Raw genomic sequence first — 14,446 nt, 5'->3', positions numbered from 1 at the left:
CGGATTCGAACCTCTGATCTGTCAGTCTTCAGTTCTACCAGCGCCAGGGTTTAACCCACTGCGCTACCAGGCTTAAAATGTGAACCACTATCAAGATTTTGCAACTTTGGAAAAACTTTTATTTTTTCCTTACAGATACCAAGGCCAAGATTTCTACCTAAACATAACTAAAATTAGCCAATTATGGTTGCCAAGGACTTTGGCATGCAATGGGCCATCTTAGCAATAATTGGTCATCTTTGTTGCTTTCTGACAACATTAACTTTGCAAAAGCTGAATTAATTGAGATGAGATTCCCCAAGTCCTTAACACTTAATGTCAGTAAAGCCTCATACCCACTTGAACAAGCCTAGTGCAGCCAGTTGCAAAAGAGGCCACCAACTCTTGTCTCTTTGGAAGTTGTATAGAGAATTTTGCCAAGAAATGCTAGCATGTATTTCCCTTTCTACATGATTATGGAAGATGTAGTGATAGAGAAATCTAGTATAGTGTTATTCCCAACTACCAGAATCCCACTGGATACATTGGCTCTTGAAAACCATAGCAAAGTGCTATATTGCAAGGAAAATGTGATTGGGAAAAGAACTTTTTATTTCCTTCCCCATCTACTGTTTCTTTTGCTAACTGTAGGCAATAGCAACAAAGTCAAGCAGCATCTTATAAACTTACATGTTTTATTGGATGTAAGTTTACATAGAATCTAGTCCACTTCATGAAGTGTGTTTGGAGTCCATCAAAGTTTACGTCCAGTCGCGTTCATTACCCTTTAAGGTGCTACAAGGCTCTTTATTATTCTTGTTGCAATACAGTAACACATCTAGCAATGGTGTAGCAGTTGATACAATGTTTGTATTTAGTGAATTGTTCATTTATATAACAAACAAGCAACTTACTGAATATGTATACCAGCCTACGCTGTGTTACTACAAATAAAATGGGTTGTCAAGCAAAGGGTGGCCCAGTTTTGAATGGGTCTGTGCTTGGCAATATCTGACCCCAGTGAAACATTGGGGAGCACATGCTTCTGCTTGTTTGAGATGAAATTTGAGAGGGAAGAGAAGGAGGTTTGGTGGTGGAGGAGGAATGTTACAAGTAGTCAAGTTTGATTTCTTTTGCATTGTGTACTTTTTTAAAGCTGCTGTTCAAATCCCTGGACAAGCTGGAGCATGAAAAAGCAGACAAAGAACGCTTAGTGATGGAAATAGATGTGGTAAGAAATTTGACTTCTTGTCACACTGTGGATTATCTTAAACAGTACATGTCAGACCATGGTCAGATCTGCCTGTCTGAGCAATATTTTCAGAGGGTGCAACAGAGATACAAAATGCATCTGCACCAGTTCTTCTTAAACTCTGTGATTATGGGAGACTAGCACCATATTTTGTGCCAATTCCGCTGTTTTTTGTCTTCTGGAAACTCCCCAGGGACCAGTAACCAATAGCTCACATACTGGCACTGATCCCACAGGCTGCCACTTTGAGGTGGCTTGGTCTGAATCACAGCTTTGGCCTATGAAATCCAGGGATTCGTAGATTCGTGAGGTTTTCTGCTATAATTTAGAGAGAACACCAGTTGGACCAAATCTGTTGCCCTATTCTTCCTCCATCTTTTAGAAAGCCGACAAGACTGCCCTTGCTGCAAAGGTCAGCCGCAGCCAATTTGATGCCACCACAGAACAACTGCATAAGATGATGCAGGAGCTATTAAACAAAATGGCTGGGCAAGAGCAAGATTGGCAGAAAATGCTGGACAAACTTTTGATTGAGATGGACTCCAAGGTAAGCAAGGCTCAGGAGCTTCCAGCCTTTCAAAATCTGGCTGGACATTGGAAGTAACTAATAGGGAAGTATGGATTGTGCCAGGGATCCTGTGGTGTGGAAGCCGGATGGGATTGCCAGATGCATCATGAAAGTATGCCCACCTTTCTGCATCCTCTTGGCATTTCTATTGCTGTTGATGTTTGCTTAAAATTACTGTGTCATAGCTATTTTGAGCACACCACAGTGTTTCTGACACACTCCACTTCTCCTTGAACTCTGGAAGTGTCCTAAATCAAGTTGCTGAACTGTCAGTTTGAGAGCTAAGCAAGTGTCAGATGGGAGAAGACTTTTCTGGCTTTAAATGCTCTCCCTTTGAGCCTCAAGCTGCTCCACTGAAGCAAACCGTGTTGACTTTGATGGTTCTTGCACACAACAGTAGAGGGGAAGCCCCCTGGGTACCTAAGCTTATGCAGTCTACCAGTACAAAGATCAGCATGTAAAGGGATATTGTAGCACCTTTGGGACAGAGAGAAAGAAGTTTAAAGAAAATAAGTGTTCGTAGACTGCTTTATGAGATGCATGGAGCAGACTAATAAAGTAAACTCAAGCTATAAAAGCTTATGTTACAAACATATTTCAGTTAGTATCAAAAGTGCTATAAATTCCCTTTGCATTTGATATTCCTTTGAGTACAAAGATCATATGATACACCGTTAGATTTGAGTTGTGTTACCATTTCATGCTGGGTTGGGGAAAGTATGCCCCTCCAGATGTTATTTCACCACAACTCCCATTAGTCCTACTTGGTGTAGTCAACAATGAGGGGTGATGAGAATTGCAATTCAGTGACAATTGAAGGGCCTTACATTACCCAGTGTTGACTTAAAACACCGACAGATGGGTTGTGTGAATTCCAGAAACAGTAGACATCTTGGTTTCCATTTCCTACATTTTATTTTGCACTTTTGTACATTAATATCCACTGCCACATCCCTAACATCTTCCCAAGGGTCAGGTATGATACCCAATAGCTGCTTCTGGCCCAAGTATCATGAGGCAGCTAGCAAGGGCCCACTGGCTGCTGTCAACTTAAAGACCATTTACAAGTAGGGGAACTGGGAAACCAAACTACTAAAGACATTTTTGTCCTGTCCATTGGCTTCAAGCAAGAGACTATAATATATGTGAAATTATATTGTAGCATTTGTTGGTTTGGTTAAATCCAGGTTTCCTGCGATCCCACTCTGGCACCACTCTTTTTTGCAACAACAAACATGCCTTTCCAGAAGCTCACATAGGAAGGTGTCTGTGATGTATTGTATATTGGTCAACTTTAGTCTCTGTGACTTGAATATGCAGTTGAATCTTCTGTCCCTGTTCTGCAGCTTGACCGTTTGGAACTTGATCCATTCAGACAGCAGCTGGAGGAGCGCTGGAAGGATATCCGGAAACAGCTCAAGCAGCGGGCGCCACAAGATGAAGGTGATGAAGCTGCGGGGATCAGAAGGTAAGGAGTCTGAAGGTAATGGTCTTTCCTGGTATGTGAAATGAAGCAGAGTCCAGATGTTTTGTGGTAACATTAATCAGAGCTAGCTTTTTAAAACATTTGTGACATAATTGGAAAACCTTTGAAAAGTCACCAGGTTGCCAAACATGCTTCCTGTGTCCATTTTAGATCAAGTTGCCATTTCTTGGCTCCAGCATTAGACCTGGCTTCTACTACTTTATTATTTTGTATGAAAGGCAGTGCATAAATAAATATAAAACTGATAAAAATAGAGAGCACAAGTGGCTAAATATTTTTGATCAAAAATGGGCAACAGCAACCACACTGTCTGTAGCTTTAAACAATTCTTCCTCAGTACATGAGGCAGGACATTGTGAACAAGCATACAGATGCGGAGTTGTCTGTTCTGCTTCATAGTTGCACAAGGTGGAGGATTCTTTTAGGTAGTGCCAGGTTGTCTTTTGATCTGCCCACTCTACTTCTGAGTCTATTCAGAGACTTTCAAGTTGCCCATTCTTAGTTTGCTTCTCTTGCTGAAATGTCTGAGGTAAATACCCTTAGCCTTCCCTAAGCTCTTAGTCTCCAAGTATATCCCCATAATTCCCAGTTGGATTGTCCATTCTGGCTGAAAACATAGCATGGGACTTATAGTCTAACACACTGGTTTTTGAGACTACTAGATTGTGGAGGGCTGATTTGAAGTGTCAATGACAGTCAAATGTTACGGTGGATCATGCACCACTGATCCAACCTGACATGAGCCTGCTCTTACATACACTGTGAGTTTATCATTAGGTAAGTATTTTGGTCCTTCACCAAATACTTTACTTTGATATATTCAGCAAGTTGCACCTCATACCCTGCATGTGCTGTGTTCTTTGAGTTCCTAATGGTTGCATTTGACACCCACATGGCAAGTGCAATTAATACACTGATCCAACAACAGAGGCAAGGCTTTATTGCCAGAAATGTTTCTGTTTGCACTTTCTTTGGTTTTTCTCAGGCATATGGAGCAATTTGTGAGGCAGGCCTGCTTCTCCTCACTAAGGGAGCACAATAGCAACAGTCCACAATAGCAAGATATGCATTTGGGAATAAATTTGGATTGACAATCACAGGTGTTCTCTTCCATTGGAAGTATTATTGAGCGGAATTTTTGTCCATGGTGATTGCTCAGGTGGCGCCTGTGACTTTTGCACCACAACATTATTTGGCACACTTCTAACAGGAGGTCTGGATGCATTAATAAGCAGAATAGGGTGGGAAGCAGGAAACAGTGCCTCTCAAACAACCCGATTTAGGTAAAAGCAGTATATTATCAACAGAGGTGTATCCTGGAGGGAAGACACAATGAACTACTGGCCCTACACCCAAATAATGTATGTGTGCCCTTAGAGAGCGCAACGTTCTGCCCAGCCACCTTTGACACTTTTTTTTGGAACACACAATACAGCTGTCTTTGCAATGTTATTGTTCCCTTGGTATGGCCAAGTGGGTGTCAACACCCAGCAACCTGTTAGCTGTCAGCAATGTAGTAGCCCTGTAGAGCCTACCAGGGTTTGGAAAAGTTAATAAAATACCCAGGATGGGTGAAGGATTTTAAAAAGCTCCAATCAATAAAGCAAACTACTCCAAACTCTGTGGCTTTCTCTCATCTGCATGGACCCTTTTCGAGATGCACAGTATTCCATAGGAAAAGGAATTAATTGCACCCTTGTCAATGAAATGGTTGAACTCCTAGTAAATTTTGTGTCTTTTAATTCATTATCAACAGTTCATTTCATATTAAATCCATGTCAGATTTATTTGCATATAAATGCTGTTGTTGTCATGCACCTTCACATCTAACATACGGTGGTCTTAAAGTGAGAACCTATCATAAGGATTTCTTGCCAAGATTTGATCAGAATTGGATTGCCTTTCCCTTCCTCCGAGGCTGAGAGAGTATGGCTTTCCCAAGGTCATGCGGTGGGTTTCTATGGCAAAGTGGGGATTCAGACCTTAGTCTCCAGAATTGTAGTCCAACATGCAAACCAATACACCTTGCAACTGAAATCCTGCCCCCACCTGCTTGATACTGTATATGCAAATATATGCATCCAAAAATAATTGAGTATGAGCAGGGGATTTTAGCTGCTAATTATAAGTAGGAGAATTTTAATGAACTGGAACTATTTTATGAGGAATTCATTTTAATTAATTTCAGCTAATATTAAATCTATTTTATATCTGTATCTAATTTAATATATTGGGATTCTGTGTAAATTCTTTTTAAAAACCAAGCTGCAAATAAAAGTGTAAGTTTGACCAGCCTGAGCAGTGCCACCATTACAGTTGTTCCCCATTTTCTTGGACCCACCAGGACTGTTGAGGATGATCCTCATTTGTGTCCATTTCAGTATCATCTGGATTATTTTTAATCTGATGTTTCTGTTTTGAACTGCCACTGGCTCTCTTCAGCTGATATTATTTCCTCCACTGTTTGAAGCTCTCTCACCCCTTGGTTGCCACAAGATGGTGCTGGTGTGGTGTGTATGTGTGTGGATACACAGGGGAGCACACAGGTTCTCACCTGCTCATTCAGGGGAAGGGGGCAGGAGGCCTGAGCCCTGCAAAAGTAGTGATTCCTTCTGGCTCCCTGCCAGGCAGGGGGTGATACGCCAAGCAGCCCTGTGCTCTGTGCCCCTCCTGAAGTAAAAGGGCAGCAGTGGCTGTCTGCCAGAACCTCTTCCAGGCTCCTACTTCATCCTTGGCTCCGATTACTGTTTTCACCCCCACTCCACCCCTTTCCTTTAATTGGATCTAATATTGACTGTCTGCAGAGGAGTGGAAAAGTAGACAGCAAGCCAACCTTGACAGACAAGAAGCCTGTTTCTCCATGCAAAGTAGTTGTGTTTGTATGTTTGTATACTTTGTTCCTGCTCTGCCTCCAGGGTGATCTCTAAAGCACATGGAGGCTTGAAGATATTGCTACATGTCCCTGCCCCACTGCTCCAATTACAATTTCCCAGAAATAGCTGCAGGGAGAGTGCCAGGTCCTGACTCACACTCTTCCTCACACACATACACACCTTTCCCCTGAATTGTTGATGTCATTTGGCTTAGGTGAAAGTGTGTCATGTTTAGGTCTAGAGGATCTCCATAGCTACCCAACATCCATAGGCAAAATATGTTAAAGCACTGTTTCTCAATCTGAGGGTCGGGACCCCTGGGGGGGGGGTAATGAGGGGGTCGCAGAAATGTGTTCAGAAAACATATTTCTGATGGTCTTAGGAACCCCTTTGGCAGGGAAGGCTGAAGATCCCTCCTCCTGTCCTTGTCTTCCTTTTTGGAAACAGTGAATCCTCCCACCAAAAGCCCTCCTCTTGCTGTGATTGGCCAGCCTCTCAGCTGGCCTCTCAGCCAAGGGAGGGCTGTTTCTGAGACTCCAGGTGGGGGAGGGGAGAGCAGGCATGCTTCGCTCATGATAGCATAGTGCACATGTGCGGGCAAGGAAGAGCGTGTGAAACTGGAGGGAGGTTCACGCTAGCAAGTCCTTTCAATGCATGGGGGTTCTGTGTGGGAAGTTTGGCCCAATTCTGTCATTGGTAGGGTTCAGAATTCTATTTGATTGTAGGTGAACTATAAATCCCAGCAACAACAACTCCCATATGTCAAAGTCTATTTTCCCCAAACCCCACCAGTGTTCACATTTGGGCAAGCAACAAGAACGGACAAACCAAAGGTCATTACAAATAGATGGTCTACTTCAACTGGGTGAAAAATAGAGGAACCAAGGATCATATTAAAAAAATACAAAGACTTTACCAGTGGCTGGATCTGCAAGATTAGTAGAAATATACTGTGGTTGAGACGAGGGGTAGAGGGAGGGAGGAGAAAAATATAATCTACACAAGTTTAAATTAGCATAATGCCATTAATACCTGTTGAATTACTCAGGATCTATGCTTGTAACACTTGAAATATAATTTGCTGATTTGTGTTTATAGTATAATAAAATATGTAAAAAAAACCTGAGTATTTGTGCAAAGTTTGGTCCAGATCCATCATTGTTTGGGTCCACAGTGCTCTCTGGATGTAGGTGAACTACTACTCTAAAACTCAAGGTCAATGCCCACCAAACTCTTCCAGTATTTTCTGTTGGTCATGGGAGTTCTATGTGCCAAGATTGGTTCAATTTTGTCATTGGTGGGGTTCAGAATACTCTTTGATAGTAGGTTAATTATAAATCCCAGCAACTACAACTCCCAAATGACAAAATCAATTTGGCGTATCACTCCAAATTTGGTCCAGTGAATGAAAATACATCCTGCATATCAGATATTTACATTACGATTCATAAAAGTAGCAAAATTGCAGTTATGAAATAGCAATGAAAATAATATTATGGTTGGGGGTCACCACAACATGAGGAACTATATTAAGGGGTCAGGGCATTAGGAAGGTTGAGAAACATGTGCTAAAGAACTTGCTTTTTAAACGATAATAGTTAAGGGTTCATATAGGCCACTGGTGCACAACCAGTGGTCCTCCAGATGTTTGGGACTCCAACTCCCAAGAAGTCCTGGCCAGCTTGTTCCATGGTCAGGAATTCTGGGAGCTGAAATCCAAAACACATGGAGGGCCACGGGTGCACCACTGATTCAGACAACGTAGGGATGGAAGAAGAGGTGAGATTCAGAAATAGAATACAATTGCAACTGATGTGCATTTTTAAGGGGTAAAGGTTTTGTTTGCTTATTGTAGCTGTCTTAAAGTAGGCTTTTGCTTTTTAAAACAACCAAAATCTTATCTCATGATTGACAGAACATGTCAATTCAATATTTTAGATTTGGAATTTCCTTGTTCAAAGCTATTGAGGACCACCATGCTACTCTTTGGTGACTCACAGGGTGGTCAGATTAAACTAGAGCTTGAAAAGTTCCTGCCACTCTCAAAATCACCTGGCAATCCTAGCTAGGGGATTCTGGGGGCTGACAATCCAAAATAGTAATATTTCTAAGTGCTGGTTTAAAAATATGATGTTCCTGTCAATTTCAGTAGCAAAACCTGGATGTATGTGGGATCTTCTTGGGGACACGCATGCACATAACACATGGTTATGTTTGTATTACTTGTTTTTGGATGACATCCAAGCAACTATCCGCAGTAATGGAACAACGTGAGTGACTGCAATTGAATTGTCTCTGCTTTGGATGGGGTCATTTGTGTGCTTCTGGAGCTGCTGTCCACATTCTTGTCAGATGGCAGGGTCCAGATATAGTTATGAATTGAGTTATGAATTGTCATAGAGGACACGCCTTGGTCTTCCATCCCCCATCCTATTTAAAGGTGTCATTTTATTCTCCTGCATACTGGCTATTGTGTATCCTAAGTCCTCTATCTCTGCCCTCTTTGATTATAAATTTTCCCTCTTCTCCAAACAGGAGACTTCTGGCTCATTTCCACTGCATTTCTTGTGACCGGCCCTTAGAAATGGTGGTGCCTGGCCCGTAAGTATTTGCATAGTGCTCTTGCATTGCTTTTGTGCTTTGATTTATATGCACTTGGTTCAGACCCAGAAAAACGTATTGGTGTGGACTTTGCTGTTGTGTGCCTTCTAGTCATTTCTAACCTAAACCACTCCTAAGGCGATTTCTTGGCAGGGATTTCTTGGCAAAGTTTGTTCATGAAGGGTTTGCCATTGCTTTCTTCTGAGGCTGAGAGAGTGTACATTGTCCATTGCCACCCAGTAGATTTCCTGGACTGAGGGGATTTGAAGCTGGTCTCTCTAGTCCAGTATTCAAACCATACAGCATGATGGCTGTCCAGGTAGTGTGACCAAGGAAGTTGTAGGCAAAACCAGTATCCTATTAAATTAAATACATTTAATAAACAGAGAAGCCAAGTACCCCAGTTTATTGTCCAAGCTCAGGTTACTACTTTTGGCTGGCAGCACAGCAGGGCATCCATCAGCCAGTCAGAGCCTGCCAATCAATGACAACAACTCTTTGGAGCTCAGCCAGGGACGCCCTCATCTTTGTTTGTGATTTTCCCCTTGCAAAACCTCACTGTTTGTTTTCTTGACAGGCACATCACAACACTCCCAGCTGTGCCAGGTTTACCTCCGCACCAATCCCTCCGGCCATACATGGTTTATGAAATGGAACAAATCAGGCAGCTAAACCGCAAGTATGAAGAACAGTGGGGCTTGTGATTTTTTTTCTTCGCTTTGTTTGTCCCCCCTCTTTCTCCTAATTCATATGTACACTGAATGGCAGGTGGGAATTGGGTGTGGTGGGGAGACTGGGAATTATGCCTACAGGGGAGAATGAACCAGAGAAAAGATCAGGAGCAAAGAGTCACAGTGATTTAGAGCATAGGGGCCTAAATCCAATTACTAGTCCCACCTGCAATAGCTGTGTTGAGCCAATTCGTGACTAGTAAGTCAACTTTTATGTAATGGGTATACTCTAACTGGGGCTAGAAAACGGGTCTGTAGGCAACTGCAGGTAGGCAACTGCACTATGGCTAAACCTCACCCTCACATTTCCTCCAGTGGGCTGCATCACCCACAAAAGGTTCTTTCCAGCTTCCATTTCCAGTTTTCCGAAGATAAGTTAAGATCTGAAGGATTAAATTATATAGGCTTGGGCTCCTCATGGCCTCCACGGTCTGAAACTGAGGGAGGTTTGGGACTACATGTGACCCATGAGCCATGCTTTCCTTACTCTGAGCTAAACCATTGCTTAATGTTGAGCCCTGCAAGAAAAGGAGGTGATGAGGAAATGGTTGGTAACCATATTATCACCTGAATGACAAAGTAAGATTGCATTTGTGCATCATCTTGTGAGCTGGGTCCTATTAGGTCTAATATTCTGTGTCACAAAAGTATGACTAGCCCAAAATGTCCCACTGTGCTATTTTTGTTAAATAATGGCAGGTCATTGCACTGGGAATCACAGTCTTCCAGTTTGTCTTAAAGATGTCATTGGCTATGTTGAATGGAGCTGTTCAGAGCTACAGCCAAACAATATTAGAAGGGTCACATGATTCCCAGCCTTGATGCAGAGAGAATTAATATGTTCTCCATCTCCCAGCACTATTGGAAGGGCTCCATTGCCCAGGGTCATGTAGCTAGCAGTAACAGTGCTGTAGAAGGGATTGCTACTCATGGTGTGTAAAAATTATTCAAAGTCCATAATCTATTGGAAATTCCAGTGCACCATAACCTTATTGCAAACGTAAAAATAATGTCATCTCCGTTTGGCAAAATGTGAATCTTTTTGAACATAGAGACCACTTGAAAACCACTAGTCAAAAGAATGGTATGACCTTGTTAGAAGTCAAGCCTAAAGACAAGTGATATTCACAAAGTATTAATGTAATAGCTCACAGGTAGCTCAGCTGTTAAACTGAGGAACCATGTCTTTAAACAGCCAAGGATAAAAACAGGCAACCTCAAAAATATATCTGGTTAGCAGAGGATGGTTGTTTGAAGTAGAATTTGCAGTTGGCCAAAAGATATACACTCCCTTAAAACATGCACTCAAGATACAAAACAAAGTAGCCTTCTTTGAAAAATAACATACCTTGTTTACTAACAAACTTGTATATATTCAGCAACAGGCACATAGTCTTTTAAGTGTCTTTAAGCATATCTCTACTCACTCAAGTCCATGAGCACATACATCCACCTCCAAGGAGGTCTGAAACCAAACTTATCTCATTGAAGTCCAAAAGCAAACTAAACACAAAATGGAGTCCTGAGTTTGCACATGCTCAGTACAATCGCATCTATAACTCCTCCCACATCAAAGGGGTAAGTCAAATCGGCAAATCAACATACACATAGAATGCTGGTTAACAATTGTATATACATTAACAAACAGTTGGTGAAGGCTTGGAAGGTTGCTATTTCCAACAGAAATTCACCCTTCTTTCTCCCAGCAGCATTTTTAGAAATGTCCAAATGTTCTTAATGAATCAACATTAAGCCCAGCCATCGATAGTTGGTAGGGCCGTCTTCCTACCTAATAATCAGTACCCCCTAGCAACCGCTTGGTTTCTTATACCTGCAAGATTTGCTTCAGGAAACTTATCTGGTTAAGGAGGATGGCAGATACTATTATTATTATTATTATTATTATTATTATTATTATTATTATTATTAACAATGACAACAACATCATTAGTTTTGTACCCCACCTCCATCTCCTCGAAGAGGTGGATTACATACGACACAAAGTGCCTAAAAACAACACAAAATAAACAAACAGTATAATACCAGAAACCATCCTTTATCATCTTTCCATCTTAGGGAGCCTGATTGGTTGCATAGCTCTGTGTAACTAAGGGGGCAAGGAACTTGCAGTCTGTTTGCTTTCCCGTCCTTGCAGATTGTTCCCTCCTCCACTAAATATAGCAATTAGGTTTCAATTACCTCAATTGAGAGCATTTTAAAAACTGAATTACCATGTTGTGCAGGTGGGGAGAAAAAGGTTGACCCTTTGATATACCATGCAATAATTCCGACAGCACTGTACTTCTGATTCCAGAGGAAGTTTTTAAATTGTGTTTGTTTATGTGTGTGTGTGTGTTCATAAATGGACAGATGAATGTGTGTGAGAGTGTGCAGTGACAATGTCAATCCGAGGTATGCTCTTCCAACAGAAGGTTTATGGGAGGAATATAAGTGTAGGGTGAAAACGTTTCTCACTTGGCTGTACATTATCTTACTAGCTTCTGCTGCACTGATCTTTCAAGAAAGGACTTCCTTTCAACATATCTCCTTAACTTTGCCCTTTTTCCTTTCTGTTCCCTTTCTCTGCCTGCTCGCTGTCTTCCTGCCCTGGCATTGTGCTACATCCCCATTTATTTCTCCTATTCCACTGCCCCCCTCAGTCTGAAATTAGGGCCCGGGGCTCGTTTTGAAGCACTGGAGAAGAGCTCCAGCCTCAGCAAGCTGCGCCGCCTGCATTCCAAGATGCTCATGGACATCCAGAAGGTTCAGAGCCATTATAGCGGAGCACCAAAAGTCAACGCTCAGATGATCAGGGAGATACTGCAGGCCCAGTGTCTTGGCTCGAGCCTGTATGGCAGACGGTAGGAGAAAAGGCCTTTCAACAGTCAGTTCTGGGGTCCAAAGAGATGAGAGGCAAAATAGCACTTGGGGCAGACAGCCCTTGTCTCTCTGTCTGTCTCCATGCTGAGCCTTTGGTGTGGGACCCTTGAAATAACCACTTGGTGCTTCTAGATAAACACCACCAGCTGTCCTGCCACCAGCCTGTGGTACAGGCTGCCTCTAAACTCCTCAAGCATACTGTGGTAACAGTAGAGATGCAAAAGGAGCTGTGGCAGCATTGCCATGTTTAATAAACCCCAAAATCCTCTGGGCCTTCTCTAACTCCTTGTGTCAGAAGCAACTTGAGAATATACTGCAGGTCACTTCTTGTGTGAGAGAATTGGCTGCCTGCAGGGATGTTGCCGAGGGGACGCCTGGATGTGTTACCATCCTGTGGGAGGCTCCTCTCATTTCCCCACATGGGAAGCTGGGGTTGACAGGAGCTCATCCTGTTTCATGGATTCAAACCACCGACCTTCAGGTCAGCAGTTAGCCGGCACAAGGGTTTAAACTATTGCGCCACTGCACTTGGTTAAAAAAAATGAAATCCCTTTAGATAGAAAGAGAAGAAAGTGATAATTCTTTAAATTCAAGATGTAGAAAAATATTAGTTGGTTGACTGATGATAGAAATATTTTTGGGATGTCTCCAGCCCCAAAGCATTTGCCCTTCCTCAGAATTGAGTGCTGATGCAAGACTTGAAGCAAACCTTGCTGGCAACTCGCCCAAAAATCCCAGATCAGAGGCAGAGTGCTCCCTGCCTGGAAATCCCTCTTAGGTGATTTAAGAAGCTGTTTTATGCTCAGAAAACATGGGGTTCCCAGTTATATTTGCATTCATACAGTTTTGTGAAAGGTTAACTGCAAGCCAGTCACAAGCAAATAGCATGTGGCCTGATTAGTTGTTACTGTTCAGCTTATTCCCTGCTTCACACGTGGCAAATAACAGAGAAGTCACTGTGTAGTTCTGCTGTGGGAAACCCCCACTTCTTCGTATGCACCCAGTATCACCTCATGTTGAAATAGTTGCCCGGAAGGGCTGTGTGTGGAATTTCTGCAAATTCCTATGCAACATTGAGTGCCATGTAAAGAATTTCATCACGCCCAAAGTAGTTGCTTCATGGGCTTCTTTTTAGTGTATTTACTGATTGTGAATCAGAATGAATATAGATTTTTTTCTGGTCTAACTTGCTCTGTGGGTAATAAAATGTGAAATCCCAAAGCAGACTAAGAATCTAACAGATCTGTCAAACAAGTCAGACCTGATTGCTATCACTTCACAGTATCTTTCATGATGTCTGAAGACTGACTCTTGTGTCTAAAATACAGTTGTGACATACAAACAAAAACATTAACTGGCACTGTGGGAATGCCGCATGGTTTGCCAAGCAGAAGGTGCAACCCCAAACGCCAACAATCTATGCCATGAAAACATGGCATTCATCTCACGGTTTGCTTTGTTGTTGGCTTGCCGTTGCTGCTCCCTCTTGCTTGTCTGCTCAGAATTGCTCTGTCTGCCACTCTTTCCAGATGTTGCCTTGTGAAAAGCTCTTCTGCTCTTTCAGTCTGTTTTGTGTGCTCGCTTGCTTGTTTATTATCTGATAAAATGCAAATGGGAAATGCTTAAAGATTTAAGGAGCCTGCTGGATTAGGTCCAACGCCTCACCAACCTAGTGCCCCATGTAAAGTCCACAAATGGGGCATGAGTGCAAGGGTTCTCCCCAATATATTCTGTTAACTTATGCCCCTTGTGCTGATTTTACAAAGTTAGGTCTTTTGGGTTCTAATGTTTCATGTTCTGTTTTTGATGCCACATTCTTGGTGAAGGATATTACATTGAGCCCCCTAAAACAACCCGGTGACAGACAGTACATGAGTGACCACAAAAGAAGTCTACAAAAGATTGCAAAAGTTTAGTTCTCACACCAGGAGGCTCCAATGCACACATAAAACATGTTCTTTTTTAAAAGCATGTTGGATAAGATTTTCAAGTCAGGAGCTCAATTCAACATAAAGAATGTCATTAGTGGTCAAACACCAAAGCAGTTTTACTCTCAAAAGGAAGTGTAGGGAATTT

General features: G+C 42.3%; 1 protein-coding gene across 3 annotated transcripts in view; it reads left to right on the top strand.

The window, feature by feature from the left end:
• Nucleotides 1-14,446, top strand: part of QRICH2 (glutamine rich 2) — a 53,958-nt gene that overhangs the window by 27,872 nt on the left and 11,640 nt on the right. For 2 of the 3 annotated variants that reach the window (XM_060764617.2, XM_060764615.2), the window contains exons 11-16: nucleotides 1,136-1,210; nucleotides 1,614-1,778; nucleotides 3,146-3,267; nucleotides 8,694-8,759; nucleotides 9,337-9,438; nucleotides 12,151-12,351. In XM_060764617.2, the coding sequence (XP_060620600.2) occupies nucleotides 1,136-1,210; nucleotides 1,614-1,778; nucleotides 3,146-3,267; nucleotides 8,694-8,759; nucleotides 9,337-9,438; nucleotides 12,151-12,351 (731 nt within the window). The remainder of the gene's footprint in view (nucleotides 1-1,135; nucleotides 1,211-1,613; nucleotides 1,779-3,145; nucleotides 3,268-8,693; nucleotides 8,760-9,336; nucleotides 9,439-12,150; nucleotides 12,352-14,446) is intronic. The other variant, XM_060764618.2, reaches the window with a different exon arrangement.

Source organism: Anolis sagrei, chromosome 2 (assembly GCF_037176765.1).
Source record: "Anolis sagrei isolate rAnoSag1 chromosome 2, rAnoSag1.mat, whole genome shotgun sequence".
NCBI classification, from domain to species: domain Eukaryota; kingdom Metazoa; phylum Chordata; class Lepidosauria; order Squamata; family Dactyloidae; genus Anolis; species Anolis sagrei.
The sequence above is the reverse complement of the archived record's forward strand: the minus strand, read 5'-3'. Positions and strand labels throughout refer to the sequence as shown.